Source organism: Lithobates pipiens, unplaced genomic scaffold, assembly GCF_037356315.1.
Source record: "Lithobates pipiens isolate NorthernLeopardFrog02 unplaced genomic scaffold, aLitPip1_a1.2 Scaffold_19, whole genome shotgun sequence".
In the NCBI taxonomy this organism is placed as follows: Eukaryota; Metazoa; Chordata; class Amphibia; order Anura; family Ranidae; genus Lithobates; species Lithobates pipiens.
In genome coordinates, this window is record NW_027507764.1 from 487,165,493 (window position 1) to 487,181,618 (window position 16,126).

The 16,126-nt window shown below is 44.2% G+C and overlaps 1 protein-coding gene across 5 annotated transcripts in view; it reads left to right on the plus strand.

Moving 5' to 3' along the window:
* The window catches only part of LRRCC1 (leucine rich repeat and coiled-coil centrosomal protein 1), a 116,022-nt gene that overhangs the window by 65,767 nt on the left and 34,129 nt on the right, over positions 1–16,126 (plus strand). For all 5 annotated transcript variants that reach the window (XM_077492954.1, XM_077492955.1, XM_077492958.1 and 2 more), the window contains 3 exons: positions 2,430–2,634; positions 4,194–4,333; positions 11,527–11,728. In XM_077492954.1, the coding sequence (XP_077349080.1) occupies positions 2,430–2,634; positions 4,194–4,333; positions 11,527–11,728 (547 nt within the window). The remainder of the gene's footprint in view (positions 1–2,429; positions 2,635–4,193; positions 4,334–11,526; positions 11,729–16,126) is intronic.

Genomic DNA, 16,126 nt, shown 5'->3' on the forward strand with positions numbered 1-16,126 from the left:
GGAAAGCTGCAAAATTCTACATAATTGGACCATCAGCCCATTGGGATATATAATCCTAAAAGATCTGAACTTTATAGCCTGTCAATATTTTTGTTTATTTGCCACATTAATACAGTTTTCTGTGTTTTGTAAATCTTGGGATTTGGTTTTTACACGTATTCTTTTTTTTTTTTTTTCTTTATAGACAAAACATATTGGCAATTATTTATTAAGTACATAAAGAATGACAACCATTTAGAAATTGTTTGATGGTAGGATAATAAACGTGTTGAAAATCATTGTTAGGCCGCGTACACGCGGGCGGATTGTCTGCCCAACTAAGTTCGTCAGACAATCCGACAGACAGTCCGTTCAAAATTTGAATGAACGGACTTGACCACACACGATGAGCAGACAGTCTGCTGAAAGCGTGCGTGATGACGTGTACAGCACGTACGACGGGACTAGAAAAACGACGTCCTATACACTGCAATGCAACCTTCGGCCGTGTAAATCCTTTCTGAGCATGCGCCATACTTAGTCCGTCCAACTTGCCTACACACGAGCGGACTGTCCGCTTAAACCAAGTTTGGACGGACAAAACCAAGTTTGAACGGACAAAATTACGGAAATTCCGTAAGACTAAGTCCGTCAGATTGTCCGCTGAAAAAGTCAGCTGAAGCCCACACACGAGCGGATTGTCCGCTGAAACACGGTTCAGCGGACTAAGTTGGACAGACAATCCGCCCGTGTGTACACGGCCTTAGTCTAAAAATACTAGTTGTATGATTGTCATGCTGATCCGATCTGGAGTAAGTATGTAGATTACAAGTTCTGACTTTACTCTGACTTTCTAATCTGCATGCTTTTTCAGCACTGTAACTCAAAATATTGAAGCTAGAGACAGCGGGCAACTAATATTCTCAGTAGAAATATGATAGTGATAAAGATCACTGTTGTGTTTGAATGGATGGATTCAGTTGTTTAACCTTTTTAGCTGCCAGGCCCTGTGCTCCATTTTTACACTTCATCGGCCAAGCCTTTTTTGCAATTTTTTTCATTGCTTCTTTATTTTTCCCTTAGGCCCCTTTCACACTGGGGCGGTGCGGGCATCAGCGGTAAAGCGACGCTATTTTTAGCGGCGGTATGCGGCCACTAGCAGGGTGGTTTTAACCCCCGCTAGAGCCCGGAAAAGGGTTAAAATCGCCTGCAAAGCGTCACTGCAGCGGCGCTTTGCCGGCGGTATAGCCACGCTGCCCCATTGATTTAAATGGGTAGGAGCGGTGAATACACCACTCCTTCACCGCTCCAAAGATGCGACTAGCAGGACTTTTTTCACCGTCCTGCTAGCGCACTGCTCCAGTGTGAAAGCCCTCCAGCTTTCACACTGGAGTGAAAGGGGCCGTTTTTTTCAGGCGCTATTTTTAGCACTGTAGCGCCTTAGTGTCTGAAAATCGCCTCAGTGTGAAAGGGGCCTTTACAGCTTTCAGAGTTTGTTAAAGGACCCCCCCAACCATATTTTTTTCTGAAAGCACATGACCAGTATAAAGCAAATAAGGTGCTACTGATTTTTATGGCACAATGATATTTCCGCAAATGTTTATCAAAACAATATTTCTGTTAAAAAATACACTAGAATCATTATTAGCAGATAAAAACACAGTACATTTTATATAATTCCTACTAAATATAAACGTTTAACCTGTATTGAGTTAATAAATAACAAATATATTGTATTGCACAGAGCAGGTAAGTATAACACGTTTGTTCATTGTTTTTTCATTCCTTTAGATTCGCTTTAACAGCAAACTATATACCTTATCTTTAACCAAGTCAGCAGAAAGTTTTTTTTAAAGTACATGGTAGACTGTAAACACTGATGGGCCCTAGGTAGACTGAACACTGAATGCACATCTGAGTTCTAGGTTTTCTATGTCTAACTTTCATGGGGAGGGTGTAGGGTGGGTAAAGCTGGCCTGATCCTCTTCTTTTTGGGTCCTTCTCCAACAGTCCTGGCTCCTCCCCCCTGCTATGCCCCCAATAGCAAGCCCTTTGCTATGTGCACTTGAGCAGGCTCACTCCCGAGCTGTGCTCCTTGTGACCATTCACACACAGAGCACAGCTCGGCCCCTCCCCCTGCATTTTGCTCATTGGCTCACTGGCTGTGATTGACAGCAACATGAGCCAATGACTCCCGCTGCTGTGTTAGCCAATGAGGAGAGAGAGACCCAGGAGAGCTGCTGTTCTCATGCACATCACTGGATCAACATGGGGTGCAGGTAAGTATAAGGGGAGGGGGGGAGCTGCACCCAGGTTTTTTTACCTTAATGCATAGAATGCATAGAAGGCATTAAGGTAAAAAAAAAAAACTCTGAGCCTTTAAAACCACTTTAAGCAACATCTAATATTGGAGGAATAATGTATTTTTTTTATGTGTTTTTGTTTTGTAGGATTAAAGAATTACTTCTGAAGGAGAAAAATGCGAAATGTACATTGCAAGCACTTGTGCACCAGTTAAAAGAAGAAAATGAGCGGCTTACCGATAAAATAAAGCACTCTGCCAGTAAAGAAGAAGAATATCAGCAAACCTTTAGAAAGATGGAAGATGCAATGTCTAAATTAGAAACACGAAGAATCCAGCAGGAAGCGCTGGAGGTACAAGATATTCATAGCCTTTTCAAAATGAATTTTTAACATAATTTTTCTTGTATAGACTTGGCATTCAACAAGAATCGCCGCTTTCAATGTCTGCTGCCTAGGGAGTTTATTTCATCAAATGTAACTGCACCTGTCTACATAATATAGCTAATTTGCCAGAATGTGTGCCTAAGGTCACGGTTCAGACAAGATGCTTGCAAGCTGCATGCAAAGTTTTATACTTTAAGGCTGGGTTCACACTGCTGCGGCTAGGAGACCTGGATGTGATTCGCACCGCACTGCAGTGCAAATCACATCCGATCTCTGTGCGATGTGAGTTCAGCCATACAGATAGTATGGCTGAATTCGCATCGCACCCGCTCCAAACTCGCATAGGACCCTTTTTTTGGTCCGCAGCAGAATTGGGTGTTCACACCATGCGATCCGATTCCTGTCCGAGTTTGCAGATCGCACTGCGATATGCGAACTGATCTGGGGGTGTCATTAAGGTTTCACTGACACTCCCATCAGTCCGCATAGGGCAGTGTGAACTGCCGGCGGGAGGCATGCGATGCGGGAACCCGCCGCGGATTCGCTTCAGTGTGAACCCAGCCTAATGCAGAGAATGCATTAAAGTGGTTGTAAACCCTTTTGTTTGCCTTTTATCTATAGGTAAGCCTAGAAGAAGGCTTAGCTATAGGTAGTGGAAATTTCTCCTAAACGTGCGCCATTTAGGAGATATTTCACTTGTAGTGCGCCAATGTCGTCATCAGTGCATGTGCTGTGAAGAAACGGACCACCGTGCTGTTTCTTCCACCAGCGTGTGCTGTGACTGACGGCTTCTGTGCACATGTGTGGGAGTGACATTATGCGACTCTGGTCAGTCACAGAGCCGAAGTCCCTGGCTCTGGAAATAAGAGGGGCGAAGGTGGAGGCAGCCTGCACAGGGGACAGCGCGGGCTTAGTTTGCAGGTAAGTGTCACATAATGGGCTAGTATGTGATTCATACTAGCCCATTATGCTTTTACTTTGCAGGCCTTTTGGGGAGCAAAAGAGGAAGTAAAGGCCATCGGGGTTTACTTCCTCTTTAAGGTAAAAAAAATGTTCTGCCTTTAGAACCACTTTAAGGCAGATCTGAGCTGCATTTATGTCTCAAGTGCCTGACGTAAAAACTGGCCAAACACTTTGTTGGATCGGCATGACAGCCAAGCAATCACCTCACTTCCATGAGAAGGAAGTGAGTAGCAATCTCAGTGGGGGCAGCAGACAGAGGCACTAACCTTTCCCCAAGCACAACTAATGTTGGATATCACTAATTTTAAGAATCAAGCTATGTGTTGGTATCCCCACTTTACTTTATTTCAACAGCTCCTCTATATAAACCAAGTTAGAAGCTATGCTAATTGACTTTTTAACAGATAAAATACATTTTTTATTTTAAAAAAGCGTAGTCCTCTCTTTATATTGATTGTTTCTGTCGTATTGATTGGCTGTGTGAGCAGACATACACAAAAAGGGGTAATATTATTATTTTGCACTTTTCTCTAAATCTAAAAAAATATTTTACTTGAATGCAGATGAAACACATGCAGGAAGCTGAATGCAAAGTAACTGCCTCCAAGAGAGAAATTGAGTTGCTTCGAGGATCTGTGCGCCAACACAAAGATAAAGTCCAACAGCTCCATGAACTGCTTACATCAAGGGAGCAGGCACACAGGTACTTCTGATTGTCACCAGCACGTCCCCTCCCCACAAGCTTCTAAATACTCAGACATGAAACGCAGTCTAGCGTCAACCGTTTTCATCAGTTTAATCTCTTGCTGGGAAAGCCCTGTTCAGAAGCTGGATGTAAAATTTTGCCTGGCTATTATTTTATTTAAATGTATTTCCAAGTGAAATAAACATTCTGAACCATGAATGTAAATTACCAGGTTTACATCTAATGCGTTTAGCTTCAGATTTGGTGGAATCATGAAATCATACGTCCCTGTGAAATTGTTTTCTACAGTTGAATTGAATGTTTCAATAATATTGTTGCCACAGAAATTGATGCGACATTTCAGGATGTGATTTCAGTACACGTTTCAAGTTAGAGAGTTTACCTGCCAAAACGTAAGCGCTATTAAACCCAAAACCAAAAATGTAATATATTACAACTTACCAATTATTAGCTTAGTTTTTCTTTTCTTTTTTTTAGGCTTTTATTTTCCCCCCTTCTGGTTTTAACTGATGATCTGGCCATTAACACACCTCCTGTATTAGGATGCCCCTGTTCTAGAGGAAGAAGCACAGAGACCCCTTTGGACAGCAACATTGTCAGTCTGGGTGAGGGAAGTGTTAGACGCACTAGCAGATTTAGATACACTAACAAATTGAACCCAAACTACACCCCTGTCGGTGTTAAATGGTTTGTCTCATCCCTGTAAGGAGAGCTTGTTCCTTTTGGAAACCAACAGGCTCTCGATGTTTCCCCTGTTATGTATTAAAATACATCTGCGGATTACTGAGCGCGAGTAGGGTTATTCCGGAAGTAAGACTATTATGTATGCATTAACCCCCCCCCCAAGTTTTGAATATCTCTAGTGGGACAGGCGGGATGGAATGTTATATTGTGTAATCTCATCGCTTGATGCTTCCTATATATGTTATACAGTGTTTCTTTATTGTTCATCTTTTGATTTTCTCACATAAGTCTAAAATGTGCCTGATGATATACTAAGTTTAACAGCAACATATACTCTTCTGTGACATAAACAAATAATAATAGGATTTTTATAACCGCTTACCTGTAAAATCCTTTTCTTTGAAGTACATCACGGGACACAGTAGTTACTATGGGGGTTATAGGTCACCTTCAGGTGATGGACACTGGCACGCCCTAAGACAAAAAGTGCCCTCCCTATATAACCCCTCCCACGACTGGGAGTACCTCAGTTTTGTAGCCAAGCAATACACGTGTATACCAAGAAGGGAGAGACCTCTGTGTCCCTTCAAAGAAAAGGATTTTACAGGTAAGCTGTTATTAAAATCCTATTTTCTTATCCTACATCACAGGACACAGAGGCATAGTAGTTACTATGCGGGATGTCCCATAGCAATGGCAACTGAAGGGAGGGAGACACAACAAAAAAGGGCATTAAGAGACTAGAGGACTCATACTGCAGCCTGCAGTACACTGCGCCCAAAGGCGATATCTTCATGACCTTTTTCATCAATTTGATAGAATCTGGTAATTGTATGGACTGAAGACCAAGTTGCGGCCTTGCAGATCTGAGCCATGGAGGCCTGTTGATGCACTGCCCAAGAAGCACTAACAGTCCTGGTGGAGTGTGCTTTAAAACGAAAAGGAGGAATTTTCCTCTTTAGACCATAAGCTTGAACAATCACTTGACTAAGCCATTTGGAAATGGTAGATTCTGATGCTTCCTGTCCTCCTTTTAGGATCTTCTGGCAATACAAGCAAAACACCTGTTTTGCGAATCTGAGCGGTCACCTTTTGGATAGACCTTGACCGCTCTCACTACATCAAGAGAATGTAGTGACCTCTCTTCCACAGACCAAGGGTTCTGGAAAAAAAGAAAGCAGAACCATATCCTGGTTTAAATGCAAACCTGTCACTACCTTCTGTAGGAATTTAGGATGAGGCCGCAATACCAACTTATCCTTATCAATAATCAAATATGGCTCTTTACAAGAAAGAGCTGCCAATTCCTATACTCTTCTGGCAGAGGATATGGCAACCAAAATAATTATCTTCCTCGTCAAAAGGACCAAGGGAATATCCCGTATAGGCTCAAAGGGCTTTTTCTGTAAAGCCGACAAGACTAAATTCAAATCCAAAGGGTTCAGGGGTGTCCCGACTGGAGGATTAATCCGCATTACCCCCTGAATAAAGTTACGAACAAGAGAAGCAAGAGGCTGAAACAATACTGATAAGGCCAAAACCTGGCCCTTCTTGATAGTACTCAAAGCCAGCTTAATTTCCAATCCCATCTGCAGGAATTCAAGGATCCTACCTATGACATATTTTCTGGGGTGCCAACCCCTGGATTCACACCAGGAGACATATGCCTTCCAAACTCTATAGTATAGGACCCACGGTCCTTTAAATTTTAGCGTTTGTAAGGTAGGATGGAATATTGGACCTTGTGCGAGAAGGTCTGGCCACAGCGGCAGGTTCCAAGGGTTTCCTACCGCCATCTTTATGATCTCGACAAACCAAGATCTTCTGGGGCACCCGGAATCACCTCCTTCCCCTCCTGCTCGATCCTGCGAAGAAGGTGCGGAAGCAGCAGAACTGGAGGAAACTCATAGATCAGTGAAAACTGATCCCATGGAAAGACCAAGGCGTCTGTTCCGCATGTCAACGGATTCCTCGTCCTTGATACAAAGCTGTCGACCTTGTTCTGGACGCAAACAGATCCACGTCTGGAACACCCTATCTTTGACATATTCACAGAAAGATGTTGGGGTGAAGGGACCATTCTCCCGGAAACAATTGTTGGCGACTCAAGTAGTCTGCCTGCCAATTTATCTGGGTGCTCCCACTAAGAATACATCAGCTTTTTTAGCCATGAATGGATAGGAAAGATATCAACAGATTGGGGAGGCTTTAGTGATCCCAAACCAGAGGTGGGCTCACTATTCCTGCGTTACAGGCAGTAAAGAAGTTGAGCGGACCAACTTAGTAAGGGTGTGTAACAGCCTCTTCCTGATCCTTTGAGATAACTTCATGATCTCTCCCCCATTGTTTTTCACTATGAGGGTCCTGAGCAATGGACGGGGATCTGCTATGCTTGGGCCCACAGTGGGAATTGAATAAAGCATCAGTCTTCCGTTCCAAACTTAAAATGTTTTTTAAAAAGAAGAAAAAAAAACTCCTACCAGAAGGAATGCATACACTGCTAGGTCTATAGTCCAGCACAATTGCTGCTATTAATACCAAGCCTGATGCAGCAGTAAAAAATGTGTCAAAGGAAATGCCTGTGTCCCCAAACCTGTTAATGCCACCTCTTTGCTCTTGTGTCCCTCCACGCCTGCAGTAACACACAAATGTGCTTTTAAAAATGTACCTTCTCGTGTTTGGGCATCGGAGAATGCTGACGCTGCTTAGCCCCCCCACCCCCCTCCCCCCCCCCCCCCCACGTTGCCTACAGCTCTTCCCACTTTTTAAAAGTAAGGGTTTTTGCGCTAGTTCGTGTCCTTTTTTCTTAAAAAAAAAAAAAAATTCTGAGGGGGAGATTGTCAGTACAGGGGGTTGATAAGTGGGGAGCCCCCCCCCCCCTTAAACTTATCGGAGTTCCTGCTATCCAACTGGATGAGAAAGCATTTCAGCTCTCTGACACAGCGCTGTTTCCAGCAGCATACACCGCAGGGTTTTCTGTGGTAAACCAACAGACCCAATCTTCACCCTTCACGGTGGGTTCCGTTAAACCTTCAGGAGCTGGGGATCCTTGAGGAAACCCACAATCCTGGACCTGCAACAGCACCCCACCAGTAAAACTTTATGGCCTTACTACCAAAAAGTACTGGATCCCAGGGTCCCGCTCTCTAAAAGGAAGCATTCACAGGCAAAACCTAATTTCTTCAGCTACGAGGGCCCGGGTACCATTCAATTTGGCCAGAAGAGACACTTTGAATGAATTCGGTCAGCATGGCTAGCCCCAGCAAGGATTGCTCCAGTGGAGCTCAGCACAGCACATCTTTACTCATGACCAACACCTTAGACCCTGGCGAAAAAACTGAGGTACTCCCAGGTGTGGGATGGGTTATTTAGGGAGGGCACTTTTTGTCTTTTGGGTGTGCCAGTGTCCATTACCTGAAGGTGGCCTATAACCCACATAGTAACTACTATGGTTTTATAACCAGCACCTAATCTTTGTTATACCGGCAAATGCTGATTTGGTACTTTTTCAAAATGTTCTGAAAAAATATTGGAAATGAAAAGCAACAGGCGTACTGGCTGGATTACCAGGTGAAAGTAAATGAAAATAAAAAAGAAAACAAATGCAGCCATCACATCTGAGAATTGGTAAGCTGCAATATAATATCTTACACCTTGCTGCCTCCTCTTTGGACAAACAGTCCTTCATTGACCACCTGGTCAAACTCAATGAAGTCATCCTGTACAATGCAAGACCAACAGTCCTGTATTGTGCAGAAGGACACTGAGGCCCCGCCCACAAGCTTGGATATCAGACAGCGCTGGCTGCTGGGGAAGGGAGGAATAAGATGAGTATATAACCTTATTTATTATCCCCTAGGTGAAATGAGCAGTTAATCCCTGCAGTGGGAAGGGCGTTCTATTGCATTGGTTAAGATTTCTTTGTCCCCAGAGTTTAGGTTTAAGGGGGACAAATGTTTCCAAATCCAAGCACTTTAGTTTTACTTATTTGTGTGTGGGGGGGGGGGGCTCTTTTTGCGGCACTAGAAGTCTGACTGTGCTAATGCAAAGTTCTTGTTATATGATCAGTGCATGCTGGTATATTTTGGGGCAAAATAAAGTCTCAACAATGCTTGTCACAGCCAATTTTTAAGTTGCTTATTTTGTAGTCTTGTAGCTGCAGCCCTTTTATTTTAATTGAAAGAGATGATGCAGCAGCTATCTTTTTTTTGTTTTTGTTTTTTGTTTTTTTTTTGCTATATTAATGTTATATGTTAATGCTATATTAAAGTTTTTTGTTTTATGTTATTTTTAAAAAAAATAAACATGTTGTACTTGTCTGCTCTGTGCAGTGGTTTTGCACAGAGCAGCCCAGATCCTCTTCTCGGGTGGCGCTCCTGGCCCCTCCATCCTGCCAGCTGCCACCAGAGCAAGCAGCTTGCTGGATCAAGAGGGCGCTCAAATAAGTATTCGGGGGGGCTGCTGCACACAGAATTTTTATTTTATTGCCTTTACAACCACTTTAAAGCGGGAGTCCACCGGGACTCCGCGTTTTTTTTTTTTTTTAAGCCAGCAGCTACAAATACTGCAGCTGCTGACTTTTAAAATAGTGACACTTACCTGTCCAGCGCGCCCGCGATGTCGGCACCCGAAGCCGATCTCTAGATCGTCTCTCGGGTGCTGCCGCCGCCATCTTGGGTATGGGAATCAGGAAATGGAGCCTTTCGGCTTCATTTCCCGGTTCCCTACTGCGCATGTGCAAGTCGCGCTGCGCAATAAGGACGGTCCCCGCTGCCTCTGGGATCTGTGTGTTTCCCAGCAGGCAGCGGGGCACTTGCGGAAAGGGGCGGGCACTTGCGGAAAGGGGTGTAATCTACGCCCCTTTCCGCAGAGAGCTATCCCGGAAGTGGGTGCAGATACCTGTACTGTACAGGTATCTGCACCCCCTCCCCCCTGAAAGGTGCCAATTGTGGCGCCAGAGGGGGGGAGGGTTCCGATGAGCGGAAGGTCCACTTTAGGGTGGACCTCCGCTTTAAGGGGAACCCTGTATTTACTATACTAATTTATATGTGTACTGCACAATGCCAATGCTAAACAAATAAATTCATTCAAAGTATGCCTGCCAATAGTGAAGGTGTGCTCAGCTGATTCAATACTGAAATGCAGGCACCTAGGGAGGTTTCTGCACACACTTTTTCTCAAGCACCCATTGGATCCCTAAATTTCAGCTCACTGTATATGCCAACACTTCCTGTCAGTTATGAAAATGTTCTAAACATAAATAAACTACAGCCACCTTTAGGCTAGGTTCACACTGCTGCAATGCGGGAAAGCTGCAAATCTACTGCGGGTTCCCGCATCGCATGCCTCCCGGCGGCAGTTCACACCGCCCTATGCAAACTGCTGGGAGTGTCAATTAAAAGTTAATGACACCTCCAAATCAGTTCGCACATCGCAGTGCGATCTGCAAACTCGGACAGGAATCGGATCGCATGGTGTGAACACCCATGCGATCCGATTCTGCTGCGGACCAAAAAAAGGGTCCTGTACGAGTTTGGGCCGGATGCGATGCAAATTCAGCCATACTATCTGTATGGCTGAGATCGCATGCGATCTGCAGTGCGGTGCGAACCACATCCGATTTTGGACATCGCAGCAGTGTGAACCTAGCCTAAAGTATATCTTTACTTTTCTTGCCATGAACTGCAGGACCCCCAAATCCTAGGAGTTCTAATATGGAGGTCTTGATATTTCCTAACCCACTCTCACTTGCACATCTACACACCTTCCTATTCGATCCTGATGATGGATGGATGGGGGGGAGCAGCCAGCCAGCTCTTGACACTGCTAGAAAATGTCAAAATTTACATATTGAAGCAACAATATATGTAGAGATGGCTATACAGTATTTATTTTCTGTTTAGGACATTGGTATGTGAAAGCATGCTGGTGTCCATATGTCAGTCCAGCTTACCTGCTCAATATAATGGGAGCTCCATCACCCAGAATAATTTGGTATGCAAGTATCAACCAGCTCCATGACGTAAATGACCAGCCCTACCCCTCTCATACCCCGGGCATCACTTTTTGCCAGACTGAAGACTTGAATGGAAGCTTACATTTTTTTTTTTTTTTTTTTTCTATTGACCATTTTCCTTATAATATCTGATGGTTTATTTGAATCGCCTATAAACATTTGGACTTCTCTACACTCATTGTTTAGCCATGGTGAAACATTGCAAATTGCTTTGCAAGGATGGTGATAATGCATGGTTAGCTTACAATCTAACAATTTTTGTGTGTTATATGTAAAATGTGATTGGCTTCCTTGCTTAGCTGTTCTGTCACAACCTGGAAAATGAAAAGGCCATTAAGCTGAATAAAATGCAATATAGCTTAGTTATGCAATCAGCCATTTAATTTGCTATACTAAAGCCACCTGAGGCTTTTTCTGTTTTCAAGAGATCACCTTGCCTTGTATGCACGAGCTGTAGTGCACTTTTACAATGTCTGTCTGTCATTGTCAGAACGGAGCTGGAGGCAAGAGTGCCATTAAATGGGCCTGAATTCCAGGAAGCTGTGGCCAAGGAAGTGTCCAGAGAAGGGCAACGTCATAACCAGCAGATCAAAGCGTTCCAAGAGAAGATCAGCATGCTGACACAGCAGTATGCTGATTTAGAAGATGAATTTCGTGCTGCTCTGGTTATCGAAGCAGGAAGATTTAAAGAGGTACTACGGTGTGTAAAATATATGCACCTGAGTGAGAAAATGTAAACCTTAACGTCTTGATTAGCTCATAAACACAGTCACATACCTGTAGGCTTAAACTGTAGTTTGAACCCATATCTTTTATTTCTTTGATGCAGTCTGTCTACCAAAGAAGTAAGGTATGTGCAGGTATTTTTTTATGTCTTATGCTGACAGCAGGCTGGTGATCCGGACCACTGTGTGAACACAGAGCACAGCCGCCCGGATCTCCAGCAGTCTGATCTGCCTCATGCACAGTGCTCCATTCATCAATCTGCTCAGGGAACGTGTTTGTTGTTGATTGGATCACTGTACAGCAGGATATTGGACTGCTGGAGATCTAAACCAAGTTATTCTGTTTTTAGAGCAGTAGTCCAGATCTTATGAGTGCTGTCTACACATGGCTCTTTGATATAGGCATACTGCACGAACACACAATTTAAAAATTAAATGTCTTATTCTATGCATGTTTTGAGACAAAAATATAGAACAGATATGTTATATGTCAGGTTATCTGATTTTATCTCCTTGTTCTTCATTGTTGAATTCATATGTAGCATGTTATGTTCCCATCCTTCCTTACAAATCAACTCAAGTAACACATGCACCTCACAATTAGAGTATCGGATAAAATTAGAGGAGCAAAGCTGGAGTGAGCGACTTCTTCCCCTGCCTAGGCAACAATAATATAAAGTGGTTGTAAACCTTAGACATGAAATATGAACAAAGTGAATCCCACTATAGTGTGTACTTGTACCAATTAAAAGCACTAAGTGTAATTTCTGTCTGCTGCTTCATTCCTCTCCCTCCGATCAACTCTTCTCGCTAAGCTCTGCAGAGTATACCTTCTGCTCTCCACACCCTTTTTTTTATTTATTTTTTCTGACAGCCCTGACAAGCTTTATAAATTCTGGGCTGTATAGAGTTGAGGGCTGCAGATAAACCGGTACTTATGTAGAAGGATTTGTTTCATCTCTGTGTATCAAAGACCAGTCACTTCACTGGGTATATGTAAGTTTACCACTTTACCCCTTCCCACTGCCGACCCCCAGTCATTAAAGAACTTCTTCTAGATGCTGGTAGGCAGGCATTTGGGTCAAGTGACCACTGTGATTGGCTTTCACAGCAGTCGCATGATTGGAAAAGCTTGGAAAAGCTCCCGTTCACAAGTATGCATTGGGAGCTTTTTTTTTCCAGTCCCCACCGGAGACTGTGCTGGGAGTGTGCAGGGCCCGTGCTCTCAGCACAGTTTTGTATTTACATAGGGCCGCATGTATACGTGAGGCCCTTGAGGTGAAAACTTCACTCTCAGTTGATATTGGCCATTTTTAATCCTTATGCTGCTAGTATTCGTAAATAGATGGGAAGGTGTATTATAATTTACTTGTTTTGACCTCTTTTTTTTTTTTTTTACATTTTTTCAGTTACTTCCTGGTTTGTTTGCTTAGGCAAATTATGTCATACATCCCAGGAGTCTTCTGGAGGGAAGGAGGGGCTTTCTCAACCAAGCACGCCCTCCTACCTGCATAATTGAGCTAAGGACAGATTTCAGGAAGTAAATGCTACATGAATCATCTGCTCTTACTGATGATGGCCACTGCCAGAAATGCTTGGGGTGTGCTTTGTAAAGTGATTTCTCTGCAAAATAAAGCCTAGATGTATGGATTGATATTGCAGGATTAATCGTTAAAATAAATAAATCACAATCTCGATTCAGCCCCCTCACGATCTCTATGCAGCATTTACACGATTCAGTCATATAAGTGCAGAGCCGTTCTCTACTCACTCGGAGCTGTCAAAAAAAAAAATACGAGCAGCCTGCCAAGTTTATCACAACATTGTCAGCACTGGAAGATAACTATAAACAAAAGTATATTTTTTCTTCTTCTTGTTCTTTTTAAATCAAAGTAATGAACTGTTCTGTAAATGAGATCAGTTTAACCACTTAAAGCGGAGGTCCACCCTAAAATGGACCTTCCGCTCATCGGATTCCTCCCCCCCTCCGGCGCCACAATTGGCACCTTTCAGGGGGGAGGGGGGTGCAGTTACCTGGATAATCCAGGTAACTGCACCCACTTCCGGGCTAGCTCTCTGCGGAAAGGGGCGTACATTACGCCCCTTTCCGCAAGTGCCCGCCCCCTTCCGCAAGTGCCCCGCTGCCTGCTGGGAAACACACAGATCCCAGAGGCAGCGTGGACCGTCCTCATTGCGCAGCGCGGCTCGCGCATGCGCAGTAGGGAACCGGGAAATGAAGCCGAAAGGCTCCATTTCCTGATTCCCATACCCAAGATGGCGGCGGCAGCACTCGAGTGTCGATCTAGAGATCGGCTTCGGGTGCCGACATCGCGGGCGCGCTGGACAGGTAAGTGTCACTATTTTAAAAGTCAGCAGCTGCAGTATTTGTAGCTGCTGACTTTTAAAAAAAAAAAAAACGCGGAGTCCCGGCGGACTCCCGCTTTAATGACTAATGCTCCCTACACACATTACGGAAAGCACTTTACTAATGATCCGATTATCGTACGATCGCTTTGAAAGTGGTATTTTTCTTACCATTTTCGCATCGTGTGTACGGGCCATTAACCTTTTTCTGACACTTTTTGCTTGCAAGTTAAAATCTGTATTTTCTACTAGAAAATTATTTGGAACCTCCAAACATTATACCGTATATACTCGAGTATAAGCCGAGATTTTCAGCCTCTTTTTTGAGGCTGAAAGTGCCCCCCTCGGCTTATACTCGAGTCATCGCCGTCTGACTGCTCGATCAGCGTATCGAGCAGACAGACGGCGGACATACTACAATTTGAAAGCCGCGCCTCCTTCTCCGCCTCCGCCTGTGATAGGCGGAACACTGAATTTCCCAGCAGCCTGTGTTCCGCCTATCACGGACATCGTCTCATCCTCGTCCGTAGTACGAGGATGAGACGATATCGGTGATAGGCGGAACACAGGCTGCTGGGAAATTCAGTGTTCCGCCTATCACAGGCGGAGGCGGAGGCGGGGCTTTTGAATTTTAGAATGGCCGCCGAGGCGATCCTGGCAAGGCACGGGACGGAGGCAAGGCACGGCAAGGCACGGCACGGGACGGGACGGAGGCAAGGCACGACACGACACGGGACGGAGGCAAGGAGGCAAGGCACGGCACGGGACGGAGGCAAGGAGGCAAGGCACGGCACGGGACGGAGGCAAGGAGGCAAGGAGGCTCGGGACACAGGTAGGCTGGACACACACACACACACACACACACACACACACACACACACACACACACACACACACGGACACACACACACAGGGATGGATGGATGGAGACACACACACACAGGGATGGATGGATGGATGGATGGAGACACACACACACAGGGATGGATGGATGGATGGAGACACACACACACAGGGATGGATGGATGGAGACACACACACACATGGATGGATGGACACACACACACACAGGGATGGATGGATGGATGGACACACACACACACAGGGATGGATGGATGGATGGACACACACACACACAGGGATGGACGGACACACACACAGGGATGGACAGGCATGTCTCACCCTCGGCTTATACACGAGTCAATAAGTTTGCCAGTTTTTTTGGGGGTAAATTGGGGGCCTCGGCTTATATTCGGGTCGGCCTATACTCGAGTATATACGGTATATAATTTTTTTAGTAGAAACCCTAGAGAATAAAATTGTGGTTCTTGCAATATTTTATGTCACACTGTATTTGCGCAGCGGTCTTTCAAACGCAATTTTTTGGGGAAAAATACACTTTTTTTTTAATTTTTAAAAACTAAACAGTAAAGTTAGCCCACCAAATTTCTTTTTTTTTTCTATAATGTGAAAGATGATGTTACACCGCGAGAGTCGTGAGAGACTTGTGGTCTTTATTCTAAGCAACAAAATCCTGATTCTCATTTTAGCCAGAATTGTGCAGCTCTAGTGGATGTGTTTGCTTCGATTATTAAAAATGAAATAAACAGCGTTTGTGGTGTTCAAATACAGTGTAGTTCCACTTTAAGCTCTATTGATGCTTTCTATTTGACTGGTGACACAAGATCAGTGTGCTCATTTTTTTTTTTTTTTTTGGGGGGGGGGGGGTGTCCAAAGAAATTTTCAGTTGTTTGGATCATGGACATGCATGTGGCCATTCAGTAGTGTCTGTGGCAGCTTTGTTTGTCTGGATTTTGTGACTTGAGATGTCACTAGAATTAGGTATTTGCTGGCAAATAACCTCTTCCAAAAAAAAGAAATTACTTATGGGCAATTGCCATTTTGCTGATGATGCCCAAAACTTAGCCAGTCCTGTCCACTGGTAGGTTGTTTCTGGACTTGTGAGGGCTTTTTGATTTAAAGTGAAGCTGAGTATTGCCC